We start from the raw sequence: 17,475 nt of genomic DNA on the forward strand, positions 1-17,475 counted from the left end.
TTGCTTTTCTATTTCTATTTTTTTTTTCTTTGTTGTTGTTCTTTTGTTTCCTTTACTGGAATTTCAATTGACTTAATGCACAAACACAAATGTTTTTGTATTTTCCCATTGAGAGTTTTGTATATTGCAGTTTGTGAATAAAGGTTATTTTAAAAAAAGTTCACGAATGGAAAGTGACGACACGTTCTCTCATTGTGTGGTTCGTGAAGGGGAAGTGACGACATAGTGCATTCTCTCAATGAGTTGGTGAAAGGCAGTACGTTCAGACAAGATCCTCCCCGCCTGACGCTGGCTGTTATGATCCGTGATATGATACGTTATGATCCGCTGAATTAAAAATGAGAATTAAATAAAACACTCGGGCACCAAACAAGTTTTGAAATAAAAGTACAATTTAATGGCAAACCAGTATTTTGATGATAGCACAACATAATAGTTGCAGTAGACAGAGTAGATAATATATTTAAGTGCACATGTGTTATTTCAAATGTATTGTAATAAATGTCTTCAAATGAAGATGTCGCCTACAATAACCTCATCTCTCAGCTACTGCAGACCAGGGCAGCTCATCATGATCTGCGAGGGACTGTATGTTTGTCATTTGCTCTTATTTGTTTTCATGCGCTTGCCCCCGGTACTTGAATGGACTTAGCATTAGCCGTTAGCTTGCAGAAACGGATGCTTGTCCCCGCGAGCATGAAAGGATGAACGGAATGCTGTTGTTGAGTGATTCCTTCCTTGGCGAATCGTGAATCATTCACAGCAAAACACAGTTCACTGACTGAACTGATGTACTGCATGGAGTTCTCGTTCGAGTGAACGAGGAATGGCAGTTCACTCACGGAATCATTGGCGAACGGGAAATTACTTCACCGATTGCTACGTTACACCAATAGCGTGGCAGTATGTTCAGTCAATCTCGCTTACACCTGGCATTGGCTGCTGATTAGTCGTTCGCGAAGATTGTGCGTGGCTGAGCTAAAATAAGCGGAGAAAAGAAAGATTCACTTTTATTTATTTAGAATTTTTGTTTAAAATTTCCCCTGGCTCTTCTTGTTTTCTTTTCTCTGTGTATTATGTACGTATTTATAACTGCATTTGGTTTATTAATTTGAATAAAGTTTAAAAAAAAAAGAACTCGAGTGAACGAATCACTTCCTGTTCGTTCACCAACGTGAAGCATGGTGGAGTACTGTCTTGAAAGCGCAAAAACTATGTATGCGGCATATGCGGCACATAGGGGCGCCACGCTAGAGGACGTGCCAAAGCGATGGGAGGAAAATAATTTTTGTATTTGTATTGTATACATTTTATGTATTAAACAACTGTTTGTTCACGGGTATGGTTTTATCTAATCACTAATACTAATAGAGGCACGTCACTAATTGGCGTCCCTTTGCTCCGTGACTGTCACATGCGCCCCCCCCCGCCCCCCCAAGACCCCCAAAGCTCACGGGTTGTTTTGCCGGAGATATTGAGCAATGAAAACACAGACGATGATGCAGGGGGGCAACTACCTATACGTTCTGGGGGGTATGCAGACACATAACAGGCAAAACAAATAAAATAATAATAATAACGATTTCATTTTTTACATGCAGCCTATACAAACATTTTTGTGGGGAATATCACACTTTTATTTAAAACTTTTACGTTTCTATGAGCCATGTGTGACACTTACTACGCTGACACATAACAACGTACCTACAGTTTTTTTAACCACTTTGAAAAGCTGGTTTTCATGGCTGCATAGTCTTTCTCCATCTCCCTGTTTCTTTTTCGGTTTTGTCCCTCTGATCACTTTCTATTTTGCTTCTCCATCTTTAGCATAATCAGACGTTTGAATTGAAACACTCGCCGTTCACGTTCTCAAGGGCGCGCGCACAGAGCTATGTCTCTATCTGTGTGTGCACGCGGCGCACAGGAGAGGGGTCGCTGGTGATAGTCACGGAGCAGAGGACGCCTATCAGTGACGTGTCTCGATTAGTATTAGTCATTAGTTAATTAATGCATAAAATGCCCACTCATACTTTTTGCGCCACTGCGATGATTAGTACTGCTAAAACCACTACCGCTCATTTCAATTGACTCAGTAAAATGTATGTGAGGTTTATCATCTATAAATTCAGCCTAGATCTTAATTTACTCCTGACTGTTTGAAAATGTCATAAATCACAAATATTACATTTGTTCAACATTATATATGTCTTTTACTTCATTTTTTCATTGCTAGCAATTTAAGCATTGGGCATTTTTTAGGGTTACCCTCTCTCTAGACTATAAACTTGCATTATGTTTGCTGTCGCTACTGCTTGCTAAGTTGCGACTTTTTTGACACATGTCTGACTCCGATTTAAATACAGGAGTCTCTCATAAAAATGCGGAAGGGCAGGTTAATGTTTTGTTTTGATCAGCCGCGGTGGGGATGGGTAAAATGTGGCATAATACATTTGGTGTTGAAATATAAAATGCTCTTAATTCAAATGTGACCGGACTCTAAACCGAATTTTACAAATGCTGCGTCACACAAGTAATAATTTTTCCTCAATATTATTTACAAGATAGTATATGAACTTTTTTCAAAATTGCTCTAAAACTCTAAATATATATATATATATAAAAAAATATATATATACATATATATATATATATATATATATATATATATATATATATATATATATATATATATATATATATATATATATATCCACAGCCATTACAAAACCCGAAGCAAGAAAGAAAAAGCTTCCAAGAAAGAAAAATCCGTCACAGTACACACACAAACGCACACACACCCACACCCCGACACACGCACACACACACTTATATATATATATATATGACTGGCTGGCGACCAGTTCAGGGTGTTGTGCGCCTTTCGCCCATCGTCAGCTGGGATAGGCTCCAGCACCCTCCCGCGACCCTGTACAGGATAAGCGGTGCGGATAATGACATGACACACATATACACACACACACACACATATATATATATATATATATATATATATATGTATATATATATATATATATATATATATATATATATATATATATATACATATATATATATATATATATATATATATATCCATACATACGTGTGTGTGTGTGTGTGTATACAAACAATCTCACAATCTATGATACAGCAGAATTTGTTCTCTGCCCATGATTATGGGCGGTAAAGCCATTTCTTATTTAGGAAAACAATATACATATTGTTTTGATTAAGAGTCCAATGCTGCATCATTTGGAGTTGTAATTTGCCCCCTCATGTAACTATAAATACACACACGCACAGAAACCGCTACCCCCGCCCTCTTACACACACGCACAGACACACACAGACGCACACGCCCCCTCACGCGCGCACGCCCATAAACGCACACGCACACACAGACACATGTAGCCACCTTTCACTCAGTGTGATGTAAACCACTTTCTCCACTGTAAACTGCAAGCAAAATTTTATTTATTTATTTATTTATTTATCCATTCATTCAATTCATTCATTCATTTATTTGTTTGTTTGTCTCTTTTCACTAATCTATTCGAGAGGAATTGTGAGTGCAGATTTGTTATAGATATATTTTTTTCATCTTTCTGGGAACTTGCCATTTCCTCTGAAATTATTCAGATCTTTCTGAGTGAATTAGTATAATCCATCTATTTAAAAAACATATTTCCACACAAAAAAGACGCCTAAACGTTTTCTCACCGATCTATGGGAAACCCTCATGACGACTGTATTGCAGAGGCCTTGGTACACACTCCGAAATGGGACTAATCGGACACTGATTCAAACGCCAAACCTCCTCGTTGGGAGACAGGAGTGAAAAAGATTATACGGTTGTATTATAGGTAATAATTACCACAGTCACAGTATTTTCGAGCCTGTTGCAGGCCTCACAAAAGTGGGATACTTGGAATTCAATTTAGTTAAAATAACAAACGTTGCACGTTGTAATTGTCCAACCTCCTGCAAATAAATGAAATTTCATATTGTGACGCAATTGTCATTAATCGTTGCATTGACCGATGTATTTTAAAAAACAATCAACCATTTACTGATGTTCAAATATGATAATATTAAAGCAAGGTAACGTGGGGAAATATTTTAGAATAATCGGTATTATATGAAGGTCTTTTGAATTTTTTGCGTATACATTCAAATTAATAACATTAAATAAAACGTATCGCTTGCATGCCAAGCGTATTAGTGAATATATTAAGACAATTGGTTTTATGAGCTATAATGAAAACTCGAAGAAATGTCAATAAATTATTTGATGGTAACCCGACAAATAAAATGTATTACGTTTTTGCGTCTTTAATATGCAAAGTAGGCGCCTTTTATTAGTAGCAAACACATTGGAACTCCGCATTCATATTGTTCCAAAAACCTCAATGTAAATACAATATTTAAAACGGCGTCAGTAATTCTATATAATATTATTCCTGTAACTCGATATAAGTGGAGTATTTTGATAGTCAGATGTGTTGGTAAAATATTAATTATACTATTAAGACACTAACAATGGGTGCATCCGTTTTAAAACATTAAATTTAGGTTGTTTGTTGTAATTTTAAAATGTAATATGTTATAAATAATTATTAATATAAAACCAATGATTTAGAAGTGAGGTGATTAGATTTACATGCTAATAAGACTAAAATCGTTCTTACTGCATTGTTGTTCGCCATAGTCGCATTCACTAGCGGCCTTTCTTCTGACGTCTCCACCTTGCGCAACCAGGTTGGGCTCATCTGTGGGGCTGTTCTGCTGTAGCAGCAGCCTCCGACTGCTAGTGAATTTGTTGGGATCCAGAATGTCCAAGACAGAGAATGAGGTAGTCCGATGACCAGTTGGACCCTGCGCAAAAAAGCACGTTCAAAATAAATAAATAAAAATTGCGACGAGTTCTTGACTTGAAAGAGAGCTCATTAGAGCGTTTCAACAGTACATACTTTTTGGTCGGATAACGTACAACAACAAGCTCATTTGAAACAAATTAAATTTGATCACAAGTTACATATCGATTTACAATACAATACAATACAATACAATACAATGCAATACATCTTTAAATATGGAGCCTACTTTAAAATGTTTTATAGACAGACAGACAGAGAGACAGAGAGACAGACAGACAGGCAGACAGACAGAGAGTGCGATAGATAGATAGATAGATAGATAGATAGATAGATAGATAGATAGATAGATAGATAGATAGATAGATAGATAGATAGATAGATAGATAGATAGATAGATAGATTGATGGATAGATTGATAGATAGATTGATAGATAGATAATTTGGCATCTATAAAATCGTCAGGAGGTGAGGACAGTGAACATCACGACAGTTAAAGTATATCGCAAAGAATAGTCTTTATGTTGGACATGTTTTATATCCACATTTGTTTTATATCGTGTCCTTCCGGGATTAATAATAAATCCGCAAAAATAATTTACGCATTTAAAATATTTTTAATACTAAATATTTAATTAAATTAATACATTTTGACAATACCTTGAATAAAATCGATTTACATACACACGCACACACAACTCACACACAAAGACCGAGGCGCATTGACTTTTATCCTTCTCGAAAACTGCGTGAATTGGCTTGAGAGCGCGCTTCCCAGCGGAACATAATAATTATGCACAATAATATGTCAATTTGGCTAGCATGTCAATGTGAATCATTAACCGGAATAATTCTGAAGAATCTTTCAGTTTTTTGCCTGCACATAAAAAAAATATTTGGCCATATTTAGGTCAACGCTTCAAGGGAGGTTTTTAAGTAAGACAGAACAAGGACTATTTAGCATTTTGGTCGTTATTCATGAATTACTCACGTAATTAAAAACAATAATAACACATAAATGACTGATAATTACATTTCTTGGCATTACCCACGCAAATGGTCCCTGCACTTTCCGATCGTTTCTGTTTGTAATCAACTTCTGTCGCTGCATATTCCAAAAATGTAATTATTTCAATGCGAATACTTATGCAACTTAAATTTGCGACGTCTGGCATCTGCAGCCTTGGTTTATTTGTTTCCACGCTTAGTGCAAACGGCCGAACAATATTTATTAATTTTATTTTTTATGTTTTTGCCGTTTTGTTTACTTTAATTTAAATGAAATCCATCCAGTCATGCCGGGACAGCTACATCAACACATCTTAAAAAATGAAGCGCCCCAAAGTATCTACCTGCTGTGGTGGAACTAACACGGGGTTTGTCGGTGGCGTTTCCGAGTGGTTCTGTGCTTGAGTATCTCTGATTCCGGACAGTGTGGTGGAGAACATCCGTTTTTCACCCGCAGCTGGTCCATTCTGTGTGTCCAAATGATCCGGGCTGAGCATGGGGTGAACTCTTTCCTCGTTGAAGCTCGCCACTGGTTCTTCTCTTGTCTTTGCAGTCTGGGATCCCGCAGCGGGGCACGCAGCGCCTCCCCCTTGATTTATCAAGGTCTGAAAACAATCCCTCCCAGATCCCTCAACCGCTTTGTCCCGGTTCATGACTTTAGTCTTCTCGTGCCATATATTTAAAATCCAGATTAAAATAACAAGAATGTTGAAAAACGGAATAGATCAGACCAAGTGGTACAAAATCAACTTTATGTATTCATATCAGAATAGCCAATGAGCTTCTCCACCAATGCTGTTTCTCTCCCACCAAAGGTGGTTGGTGAGTCCAGTCGACATCCAGAGTTTTCGTACTGTTTAAAGTTCCCATAAGATTACGTAAAAGGTTAGTTACTGAGTTAGCACTCGAAGTTCCGCCTACGTTTTACCTTCTTGTCGTCCACACACCCCCGTTGTCATCCGTTGCGTTATGTAGTTTTTTCACCGACAAACATCACTTTCGGATTTGTTCACAGCGCTCTGTATCTCGACATGGAAGTCTGTGCGATCGGTTTATTTCTGTCTTCTGCTTGCCCCAGGAGCTTGACGGCATTCAAGGGAGGGGAGGGAGGGGGGGGCGCCCCGCCCCGTAACCTCTACCCACCTACAGTTGAAGTGAAATGGCGTTTTCAACCTCCATCTATGTTCAGCGCGAGCGCGCATGCCCCCCCCCCGGCACTCTACATTAGTGGTTCTCAACCTATTTTCAATTATATTTATCTACTGTGAAATATATATTTTTTCAGCCAAGCGGCTACCCCCTAATCAAGGCAAAGCATTTTTGGATGAGGGCAGGGGCTGGGTTGAGGGGATCGTGCTGGGGTGGGGGGCACGCTTAAAACAGAGTGCTGTGTGCCACCCCAAAAAAACTGGGAGAAAATGTCAATGATAAATAAAGATTTGTGCACATCAAATGAATTATCTGCATAAGTTTCCTCCTTTGTGACTGATCTTTGCTCAAGAAGAAATAATTCCAATTATATTTAAATAAATCAGGAACTGCAAAAAACATAACAAAAACAACTACAACAACAACAAAAAAAAACAATAATACCAAATGAATATTGCACTGTTGCAATGAACTGAGTGTTTTTATATTTAGTGATACGATATAAATGGTAAATGGCAAATGGGCTGTCACTTGTATAGCGCTTTTCTACCGTTGGTACTCAAAGTGCTTCACACTATTGGTGACACTTGGGCTTGGACTTCAGTGAGGATCTTTGCCATTCTACATTGTACTTTTTAAACAGTATGTTTTAAAATCTTACATACCCCCTGAAGTGACTTCACATACCCCCATTTCTGAACAACTGCTCGACACTATACATTTTTGCTGTCCCACAAATATTCATTGTGTGTTATTGGTACAAGTAAACCATACGCTTTGCCAGACGCAATGATACTTAAAGTGAGTCCATTTATCAGAACCAAACCTTCATTAAGTTAATACAACACATCATGTAATATAGAGATCAAATCTGATTCGAACCCTGAACAAAATCTGATTATATTAATTAATACATGATCTGAATGTAGAAAGATAACTTTTCTTTTAGGATTCAGGTTACAAGCTATTTGAATCTAGAGTTTATATACATACAACAAATGAAGAAGTTTGTGTGAATTGTGAGTTGCTCCACGAGTCACAGTCAGCTGGAATTGGTGTAAGAGTTTGCCTAGTGGAATTATCAAGTACTTCGAAATGTTTATTGATGAGCAATTTTAAATGATGTGCAGCTGATGTGTTGCCTCTAGAGGTTTATTTGTGCATCCCCATGAGAAGAGCCCTTATCTTTAATGGTGATTCAGAGCAAGGCCTCTCTCCAAAACTCAATTACGGACGAATAAAGCTGGTAATGTCTGTGCTGCAGTGAAATATTGATTCCTAATCCTTGGCCGTCATTATTATGCCAGAAAGTAATAGACCACAGAATTGGATTTTGATTTAACACATGACGTGTTTATTCTAATGCTGGGATCTTAACATTCCACTGACTTTTAACCACAGAACGGAGGGGGTGGGCTGATGAAGGACATGACCACACATTTATTGTATACTGTTGCACAAGAAAAAAAGTTGATGCAACATCTTTCTGCCTTCCCTCATTCATGACACCATGTCTATGTAATTGACTTGCTTAATGAACCTTAGGAAGAAGAAATTAAAAGTTGGGCAAAATAATTGAATGCAAGTGGAACACTAAGATCTGATTAGCCCGTTAGATAGCTGAGCGACTACCAAGTGAGTTTTGATAATATATTCTGCTTTGACCTGGGAGTTGTATGGCCTCTGTAAACACTGACAGATATGATATGATGATTAGATAGATAGATAGATAGATAGATAGATAGATAGATAGAGAGAGAGAGAGAGATTTGACTGTAAATTATTTCTTAATTTAACTTGTTACAATCGCTCCAGTATGTTATCCGAAAAAAATGTAATACATTGTAAAACTGTAAAGCATATTTTCATGTGAAAAATATGTTGTCATCTCCCCCACCAATACACCCCAGGTCCCTTTTATTTCATGACAAAATATTTAATTTCATTTAACCATATCAATACATACATGAAAGTTAATAGACAGCGTGCTTCTCGTCTTTAGTGCACTTGCAGTGTTGAGGGAGGACTTGCCACATTGTTTTAGACCGCGACACACCAGGGGGCGCACATTCACACGGACGTGCTTAAGTGTAAATCGATGCTCATCTTCCCGCAGTATCGTATCAGGGAGGTGTTATATTATCACAAAGATGGAGTAAGGTTTCTGCAATATATTCCTCAAATAGCTCTTGAGAGCTACGGTGAAAAATGAATAGCTTTGGGTTTGAAGACTTTTGACAAGAGCAAAGTCATCTGACTGTGATATACACTCAACAGCACTCAGCGTTTAAAACGTTTTATGCACATATTTTTATGAATGTCTACTGGTGTGCGGCGGTTGTAACTGAATGATAATTACGAGTAATTGCCCGCCCTTTACTACCCAAGAAGACAAACATGAACAAGTATGGACGAGAGAGCGAGAGAGTCAGTGCCTATATAATGACTAATAATTCTCATTAAGGATAATGAGCTCAGTGAAGCCCCCTCTTTATTAAATTAATTGTAGACTCTAAAGAATCTTAATTACGACAACCAGAGTTGGAGCTTGAGTCGCTTAATCGGATACCAGCGACTGCAGTGAGATGAAAAACCTTTTATTACACCTCCCTTCGTATGTAACAACAATTTACTGCAAGTACTTGGAAAAACATATTTATACCATGTCCTGAGTCAATTAAAAAAATGCAGATTCTAATCTAAAATTCTCCTTTTTGCAGAGTTGAGTTTACATTTTAAAATCAGGATTCAAACTCAAAGAAAATCAGCTATCAAGGTCACATTGTCATCATGTATTACATTTTAAATAGTCTCTACTATCGTATTATAATTAAAAAGATAATTTTATTCTTTTCTGGACGTTGTGTTCAATGCATTACCTCACAGACGGGCAAACAAAGGCAAAACATCATGGTGATAGGGCTCAGTGCAATTAATTTTGTGCCCTGACACATGCCAAAATGCACACACGCACAGCCACTAGTGAACTGCTATTGCCACCATGTATTTTTGCAGTGTGTCCACTTCAAATTTTGTGATTTGTATATTGAACATTAAATACATGACAAAAATGTTCCATTACATTATATTCAGTTTTAGAATCTTTATATCTGTTCAAATATATGCAGAAGGATCATTGCAGCACAAAAAAGAAAAAAAAACAGGTTGCAATGAAGGGCTTTGCCTGTAGATTTAAATCCCACTAATTTCACTTTGTAACAAAAAGAAGCTGTACTCACACGTTGGAAGCTCATTTTACAGTTCTTGCACTCAGCAAACTCATTTGCTGACATTACATGAGTCATGAGTTGTTATTATGTAACATTTTGCATTGGCATCAGCAGGCAGAATAAAATTTTAGTCCTTGATGTGTGGATACAATAGTCCCTGCAACAGGTGCACAGGTGGGAACAGCCAACTGTGCCAAATTTGTCCTCTGAGGCTGCAGTTGCCGGGAACTGTCCTTTGACTGCCCAGAGAAGCGGAATGTGGCGGTAGGGTCCATGCTGCTTCACTGATGGCGCTAGCTGGCAAGCTAGAGATGGTCTCCGGCGGGATTCTTTCTTTTGCCTGGCTTTGATTTAAAAACACGAATCTATTTTAGACCTTTTAATTTTAACCTCAGCTTGGTAGTTTTTGTCCTTTCTTTTTTGCGAACTCCACATCACATCATCGAGACCCATTGTGACTGACAGGTGATTGGACAAATTATGATTTCCTCCTTTCATACCAACCACTAACCGTGACTGTCTCACAAGGAGCTATTCCATTTACAAAATGAGGGGTTTGTGGGAATTCTGGACAGCTGTTTTTGTCCCTTTCCTTCATGGACCACTAACTACGTGGGCATTGGTGCATTGCACCAGTTGCACCGTGGAAATTTGCCCCGGATGGATGAAATACAAATCAGATGAAAAATGGCCTGTGACATTCAGAGTTGGTAAGTAATTAGTTATAGTTCCAGCATACCTCTTCCAAAAAGTAATTGAGTTACTATCTCAGTTTATAATAGGTGAATTAAGAATAAAATCGCAATACTATAAAAAGTAATACAAATTAAGAATTGTAATTTGCAAATTCACACGGGTGGCACGGTAGACGACTAGTTAGCATGTTCGCCTCACAGTACGGAGGTGCAGGGTTCGATTCCGGCTCCGGCCTTCCTGTATGGAGTTTGCACTCTCCCCATGCCTGCTGTTGGAATTTACCTCTAAATCAATGTTAGAATTTAATTTTAAACCAATGTAACCTCAAATTAGTAATCTGACTCCAATTTGTGACCTTACCCAACTCTCACTCATCCAACAATATGCGCGCTCGTTCTGCAATAGAAAGGTATCAGGAAGCTGGCATTTTCATGCACGAGTGGATTTATTCCCAATACACAGATTTACTACATATGCGCCTGGGTCTCGGATCCCTCTCAATACAACTCTACACCTCTCTTGCCACCAACAGAACAGAACTTTTCCGAGTTGCCCAGTAGTGATTCATACTATACAATATGTAAATGACACAAAGACAAAGGCATCCTGGCATGATTCTATTGGCTATGTGTATCCTGCAGTTAACTTTAGCTTGCTCTCATTGGTCTTTCTCCCCTGAAGAATCACGTGGTGGCTCCTCCTGGTTGTGCTTGATTCATCTCGTCTTCGCCCCCTCCTTGCGGCGATCACCATCTGTCCTGAAACCTTCCATTCTTGCACATTCTCGCACCCCTCATTCTGTTGCGCTCCACCAGTCACACCCCAACATTCCACAGTCTCACACCCCCACACACAGGATGTAGCAACATACCATGAACTACGCCAAGCTCCAACTCTTACATTCCTTTACTGCGTATGTTTTCGCTCGGTAGTCCTTTGTTCTCCGACATTCCGAAGACATGCAGGGTAGTTTGATAAAATACTCGAAGAAATAAAGTAAAATCTGGCCATTAGGTAGTGCTTTCTAGATTTGCATATTATTGGACCATATGCTCATGTCATTTTACTGCCTAACGGTGTCTGCAGGTTGTTCGATACTTGAGACAAATGGTCCTAAACAAGTATTCAAGTTTATTATTGCGAGAAACAGTCAAAGATTTTCCTGTGAGTCCGCACAAATGTAGGTTGATTTTGTGAACAAATGCGTGCAGGCTAAAAAATGATCGAGCGCACAAACATGTGCACTCGTTCTTGAGCTCGTACACAAGCGTGCATGCACGAGTTTACCTTCTCTGTGGTCACTTATATGCTACATAATACATGCAATGGCTCCTTGTTTACTCTATAACTAGGAAGTCATTATTCCTGTCAGGTCTGCTGTCTCAGCATCCTAAGAGTTCCTCAGAGCAGGCGGAACCGTTACAAACATCCTTTTATTCCTATTTCCATTAACATCATGAATGTAAAAATGGAGTTTAGTGCGCACTGTATTAAATTTGTTCAGTTATTCCGTGACTGTGCTTTTTTTAATCACTCTTGATGTTGTAACCCGTTTCTTGTGTGATGTGTGTCGCCCTGGTGTGTATAAGAAATAAGAATTAGATTAGAAATCCCTTTATTGTCATTGTACTCAAGAGTGCAACGAGATTAGAGAGCTCCCCTCTCCAGTGCAATACAACAATAATACAGACAAATATATAAATTAGATAAATAAGAGAGTGCAATGGAAAATAATACTGAAGGGTATATAAAAACACATCACGATGCTGTTCTGCAAGGTAAGGGTGTTCTCGTGTGTGTGTGAGAGTTCAGAATGGAGATGGCTCTCGGTAAGAAAATGTTTCTCAGTCTATTTGTCCTCGATTTGATGCCTCTGTAGCGCCTGCCAGAGGGCATCAGGTCGAACAGGTGGGAGTTTGGGTGGGTATTGTCTTTGACGATGTTGAGAGCCCTGCTGAGGCACCGGGCGGTGTAGATGACTGACAGTGAGGGGAGAGGGCAGCCAATAATCCTTTGCGCTGTTTTGACTGTCCTCTGGAGCCTCACTCTGTCCGCCTCAGTGCAGCCGCTGTACCAGGTGGAGACACAGTACGTCAACAGGCTCTCGATGGACGAGTGGTAGAAGGCCAGCAGCAGCTTCCTGCCCAGGTTGAATTTCCTGAGGACTCTCAGGAAGTGCAGACGCTGGTGGACCTTCTTTACCACTGCTGTGGTGTTGTGAGTCCAAGAAAGGTCATCGGAGATCTGTACTCCCAGGAACTTGAACGTGTGGACCCTCTCCACACGCACGCCTTCAATGCAGAGGGGGGGCGGTACCGTCTTGTTCCTCCTGAAGTCGACGACGATCTCCTTTGTTTTTGCAGTGTTGAGTTGCAGTCTGTTGTCCTCGCACCAAGCCGTCAGCCTCTTTACCTCCTCTCTGTAGGCTGTCTCGTCATCTTCCGAGATCAGACCGACCACTGTCGTGTCGTCAGCAAACTTGACGATGGTGTTGTTACCGTGGGCCGGGCTGCAGTCGTAGGTATAGAGGGCGTATAGGAGAGGGCTCAGCACGCATCCTTGAGGGGAACCGGTGCTCAGCGTGCGGGTGGAGGACGTGTAGGGGCCGAGCAACACAGTCTGGGGTCTGTTGGTCAGAAAGTCCTTAATCCAGATGCGTGTGAGGGCAGGGAGGCCGAGAATGTCCAGTTTGGCGACGAGGATGTCTGGGATGATCGTGTTGAATGCCGAGCTGTAGTCCACAAAGAGCATCCTTGCATAGCTCTGCTGTTGTTCCAGGTGGCCCAGCACAACATGCTGAAGAGTGTCGATGGCGTCCTCAGTGGATCTGTTAGCCCGGTATGCAAACTGGTAGGGGTCCAGAGTGGGAGGAAGGCAGTCACTGATGTGCTGGAGGACCAGCCTCTCGAAGCACTTCATGATGACTGGTGTGAGAGCAACAGGACAGTAGTCATTCAGGTGGATGGCGGGTGACCTTTTGGGGACAGGAATAATGGTGGAAGTTTTCAAGCAGGAGGGGATGACTGCTTGAGCCAGGGAGCGGTTGAAGATCCTGCAGAAAACATGTGACAGTTGGTGGGCACATGCTCTGAGGACCTTGCCCGGTATTCCGTCGGGTCCAGTAGCTTTCCTGGGGTTAACAGCCAGGAGCGCGCGCCTCACATCGTGTTCCTCTACGGTGAGTGGGGGGGAGTTGGAGCATGAGGTGCAGGGGTGTGACGGTTGGGGCGAGTCAAAGCGAGCGAAGAAGCAGTTAAGCTCCTCTCCCAGCGATGCACTCGGGTCTACAGAGGTCGTGCTGCTGCATGCTGCAGACTCTAAGCTGCAGGTCAGTTGAGTATCCCAGACAAATATCCCTTTGGGGGAAAATAAAGTACATGAAATGAAAAAAGTAATGAGGCCACTGCTGGAAAAAGACTACTGTTGGACCAGAATGAGCAGACAGTAACAGATCTTGGAACAGGTATGAGATTTTTTTCACGAGAATCACAGTGTTCCCTACACATATCCGTAGTCTCAGACCACGGAGAAACACTTTTCCGGACTTACCCTCCAGCCCCTTACAAAAGTGATTTGGACGCTTGCTGGGCGTTTCTAGTTCAGTTCTTGTTAGTTTTCAGACAGCAACCTCATTCTTATTTGATAGACCAGGCAAAGATTGTATACCTCATATCCTCTGTTCCGCGCTGTCTTTGGTAACAGAAGAGTGGGAGCGTCAATTCCAGGTCTGTGCAGCTTATTCCGCATTCAAGGTTGAAATGTGGAATATTTTTGACCATCCTGTCCGTGGAATGGAGGCAGTCAGGCTCCAAATGGCACGACGTTAAGGTTCTCGCAGTGTTGCCGAATTTTGAGTCACTTTCATAACCCTCACAGTTGAGAGACATTTTAATGATGGGACACTGCAAGAAGTTATTTTTAGGGCATTTGTTAGAGCCTAAGAGTACTAAGGCGTTGCCACTTTACGTTCAGACCTGTTTGTACCGCACTGTTGCCAATGTAAGCATGACTTTCAATTAACTCATTCAATCCATAAGAGGAATATATACATTTTAAAAACGTAGGCATCAAGTAATTGTCTTTTGCCCCTTGCCCGCGAGAGGCAATGTGAGAGGTTTACCATATTATTCTCGTTTAATTGGTGGCTGGCTAGCTTTTGTAGTGAGCATTGACTGCAGTTTGTAGATAATTGGACTTCATTCTGGGCCCGACCCGACCTGATGAAGATGGACGGCCTTCACCCGAACTGCTAGTACAATACAATACAATACAATACAATACAATACAATTTTATTCATATAGCGCATTTCACAACAGCTGGAGCTGTAACCACGAAGGCACCATCACGCTTTCAAGAAACATAGATCACCGTTTGAGCCTTCCAAGACAGTTCACATCAGATCAGGTTGGCTTGCAGGCGATTAGTGAGCCTGTAAGGATGGGTATGGAGTCTGTAAGGCTAGAGCTAACTAGCTCCATGCTAGATTCAGACAACACAACAACACACCTTGCTAAAGTGACTAATTATCTTCTCATAGCTGTGGATGCCGAGACCTGATCAATATTACCTTTTCTATGCCAACACCAAGGAGGCGTGCACATCGCTATCCCTCCCCCCGCTGGGCAAAGCTGCTCACAACTTGGTTGCTCTCCTGCCAGTGTACAAACCTCTGGTCCGGAGGCAGCCAGCTGTGACACGCACAGTTCAGAGATGGTCTGGAGAAGCCGAGGAGGCCTTAAAGGACTGTTTCAACACAACTGTGTGGGAGGTATTCAGCGAAGCCCACGGGGAGGACATTAATGGTCTAACAGACACAATTACAGACTATATTAATTTCTGCATGGAGAAAACCATTTCTACCAGGACAGTAAGATGTCTCTCCAACAACAAACCCTGGATCACACCGGACATTAAAGCACTCCTGAAGGAGAAAAAGAGGGCTTTTGTGTCAGGTGACAAGGAGGAGCTGAAGAGAGTGCAACATCAGCTGAGAAGGAGGATCAGAGAGGGGAAAAAGTCCTACAGGATGCGGATGGAGGAACAACTGCAGCGGAACAATGCCAGGGATGTCTGGAGGGGCCTGAAGACCATCTCAGGCCACGGACAACCAGGAAAGACCCAGAAGGGGGGGGCCTTCAGTGGGCAAATGAGTTGAACCTATTTTTCAATAGGTTTGATCAAATGCCTGCCCCCGCTCAGTCTCCCCTGCTGCAGCCCATACCAACCCCTCCGGCCTCTGCGAACGAGACCCCCCCCCTCTCTCCTCTCTTCTCCCCCCCTCTCTCCTCTCTTCTCCCCCCCTCTCTCCTCTCTTCTCTCCCCTCTCTCTCTGCACAGGCTCCAGTTCCCAGCCACATCAGACAACCACCACTTCCTCCTGCTCAGCCTTGTTCCTCACAACATCTCAGGTGAAGAACCAGCTGAGGAAGATGAAGGCGAGGAAGGCAGCGGGTCCAGATGGGATTAGCTCTCAGCTCCTCAAATTCTGCGCAGACCAGCTGTGTGGAATCATCCAGCACATGTTTAACCGGAGCCTAAAGCTGGGCAGAGTCCCCCAGCTGTGGAAAACATCCTGCATGGTTCCGGTTCCAAAGACTCCCCATCCGAAGTAGCTCAACAACTTCAGACCAGTGGTGCTGACGTCTCATCTGATGAAGACCCTGGAGAGGCTGGTCCTCGTCCATCTGCGCCCCCTGGTGAGCTCTTTGATGGACCCTCTCCAGTTTGCATACCAGCCTGGCATCAGTGTGGATGATGCGTTCATCTACCTGCTCCACACTTCACTCTCCCACCTGGAGAAGGCGGGGATCACTGTGAGGATCATGTTATTTGATTTCTCCAGTGCTTTTAACACCATCCAGCCCACCCTATTGGGAGAAAAGCTGGAGCAGGCGGGGGTGGCCCACCACCTCATCACATGGATCCATGACTACCCCACAAACCGACCACAGTACGTGAGAACACAGGACTGTGTGTCTGACGTGCTCCTCTGCAGCACGGGAGGGCTGCAGGGAACTGCTCTGGCTCCCTTCCTGTTCACCCTCTGACACCTCGGACTACAAATACAATTCCTCCACCTGTCACCTGCAGAGGTTTTCTGATGACTCTGCGATTGTCGGCCTCATCACTGACGGAGACGATCGGGAGTACAGAGGGGTTACGCAGGCTTTTGTGGACTGGTGTCAGCAGAACCGCCTCCAAATCAACGTTGAGAAATCCAAAGAGCTGGTGGTGGACTTCTGCAAGCGTTGGCACGCTCCACCTGCACCAGTGAATATCCAGGGAACAGACGTTGAGAGGGTCTCAACTTACAAGTACTGGGTGTTCATCTGAACAATAAACTGGACTGGTGCGACAACACAGACGCTCTCTATAGGAATGGTCTATAGGTCACTCCTCAGGAACTTCTATGACTCTGCGGTTTCACCGGTCATTCTCTATGGAGTGGTCTCCTGGGCAGGCGGCATCTCGGGCCAGGACAAAAAGAGACTGGACAAAGTAGTGAGGAGGGCCAGCT

The 17,475-nt window shown here is 41.9% G+C and overlaps 1 protein-coding gene across 1 annotated transcript in view; it reads right to left on the reverse strand.

Moving 5' to 3' along the window:
• The window catches only part of nkx1-2b (NK1 homeobox 2b), a 46,790-nt gene extending 39,868 nt beyond the window's left edge, over window positions 1-6,922 (reverse strand). Inside the window, exons 1-2 of the mRNA XM_088287068.1 lie at window positions 6,227-6,922; window positions 4,689-4,875 (exon numbers count right to left, since the gene is read on the reverse strand). Coding sequence (XP_088143194.1) covers window positions 4,689-4,875; window positions 6,227-6,535 — 496 coding nt within the window. The 5' untranslated portion in view covers window positions 6,536-6,922. The remainder of the gene's footprint in view (window positions 1-4,688; window positions 4,876-6,226) is intronic.
• Window positions 6,923-17,475: the final 10,553 nt, after the last annotated feature.

The sequence above is a fragment of the Idiotropiscis lumnitzeri genome, unplaced genomic scaffold (assembly GCF_059441095.1).
Source record: "Idiotropiscis lumnitzeri isolate Australia: NSW breed Sydney's pygmy pipehorse unplaced genomic scaffold, RoL_Ilum_1.0 HiC_scaffold_23, whole genome shotgun sequence".
Classification (NCBI taxonomy): Eukaryota; Metazoa; Chordata; class Actinopteri; order Syngnathiformes; family Syngnathidae; genus Idiotropiscis; species Idiotropiscis lumnitzeri.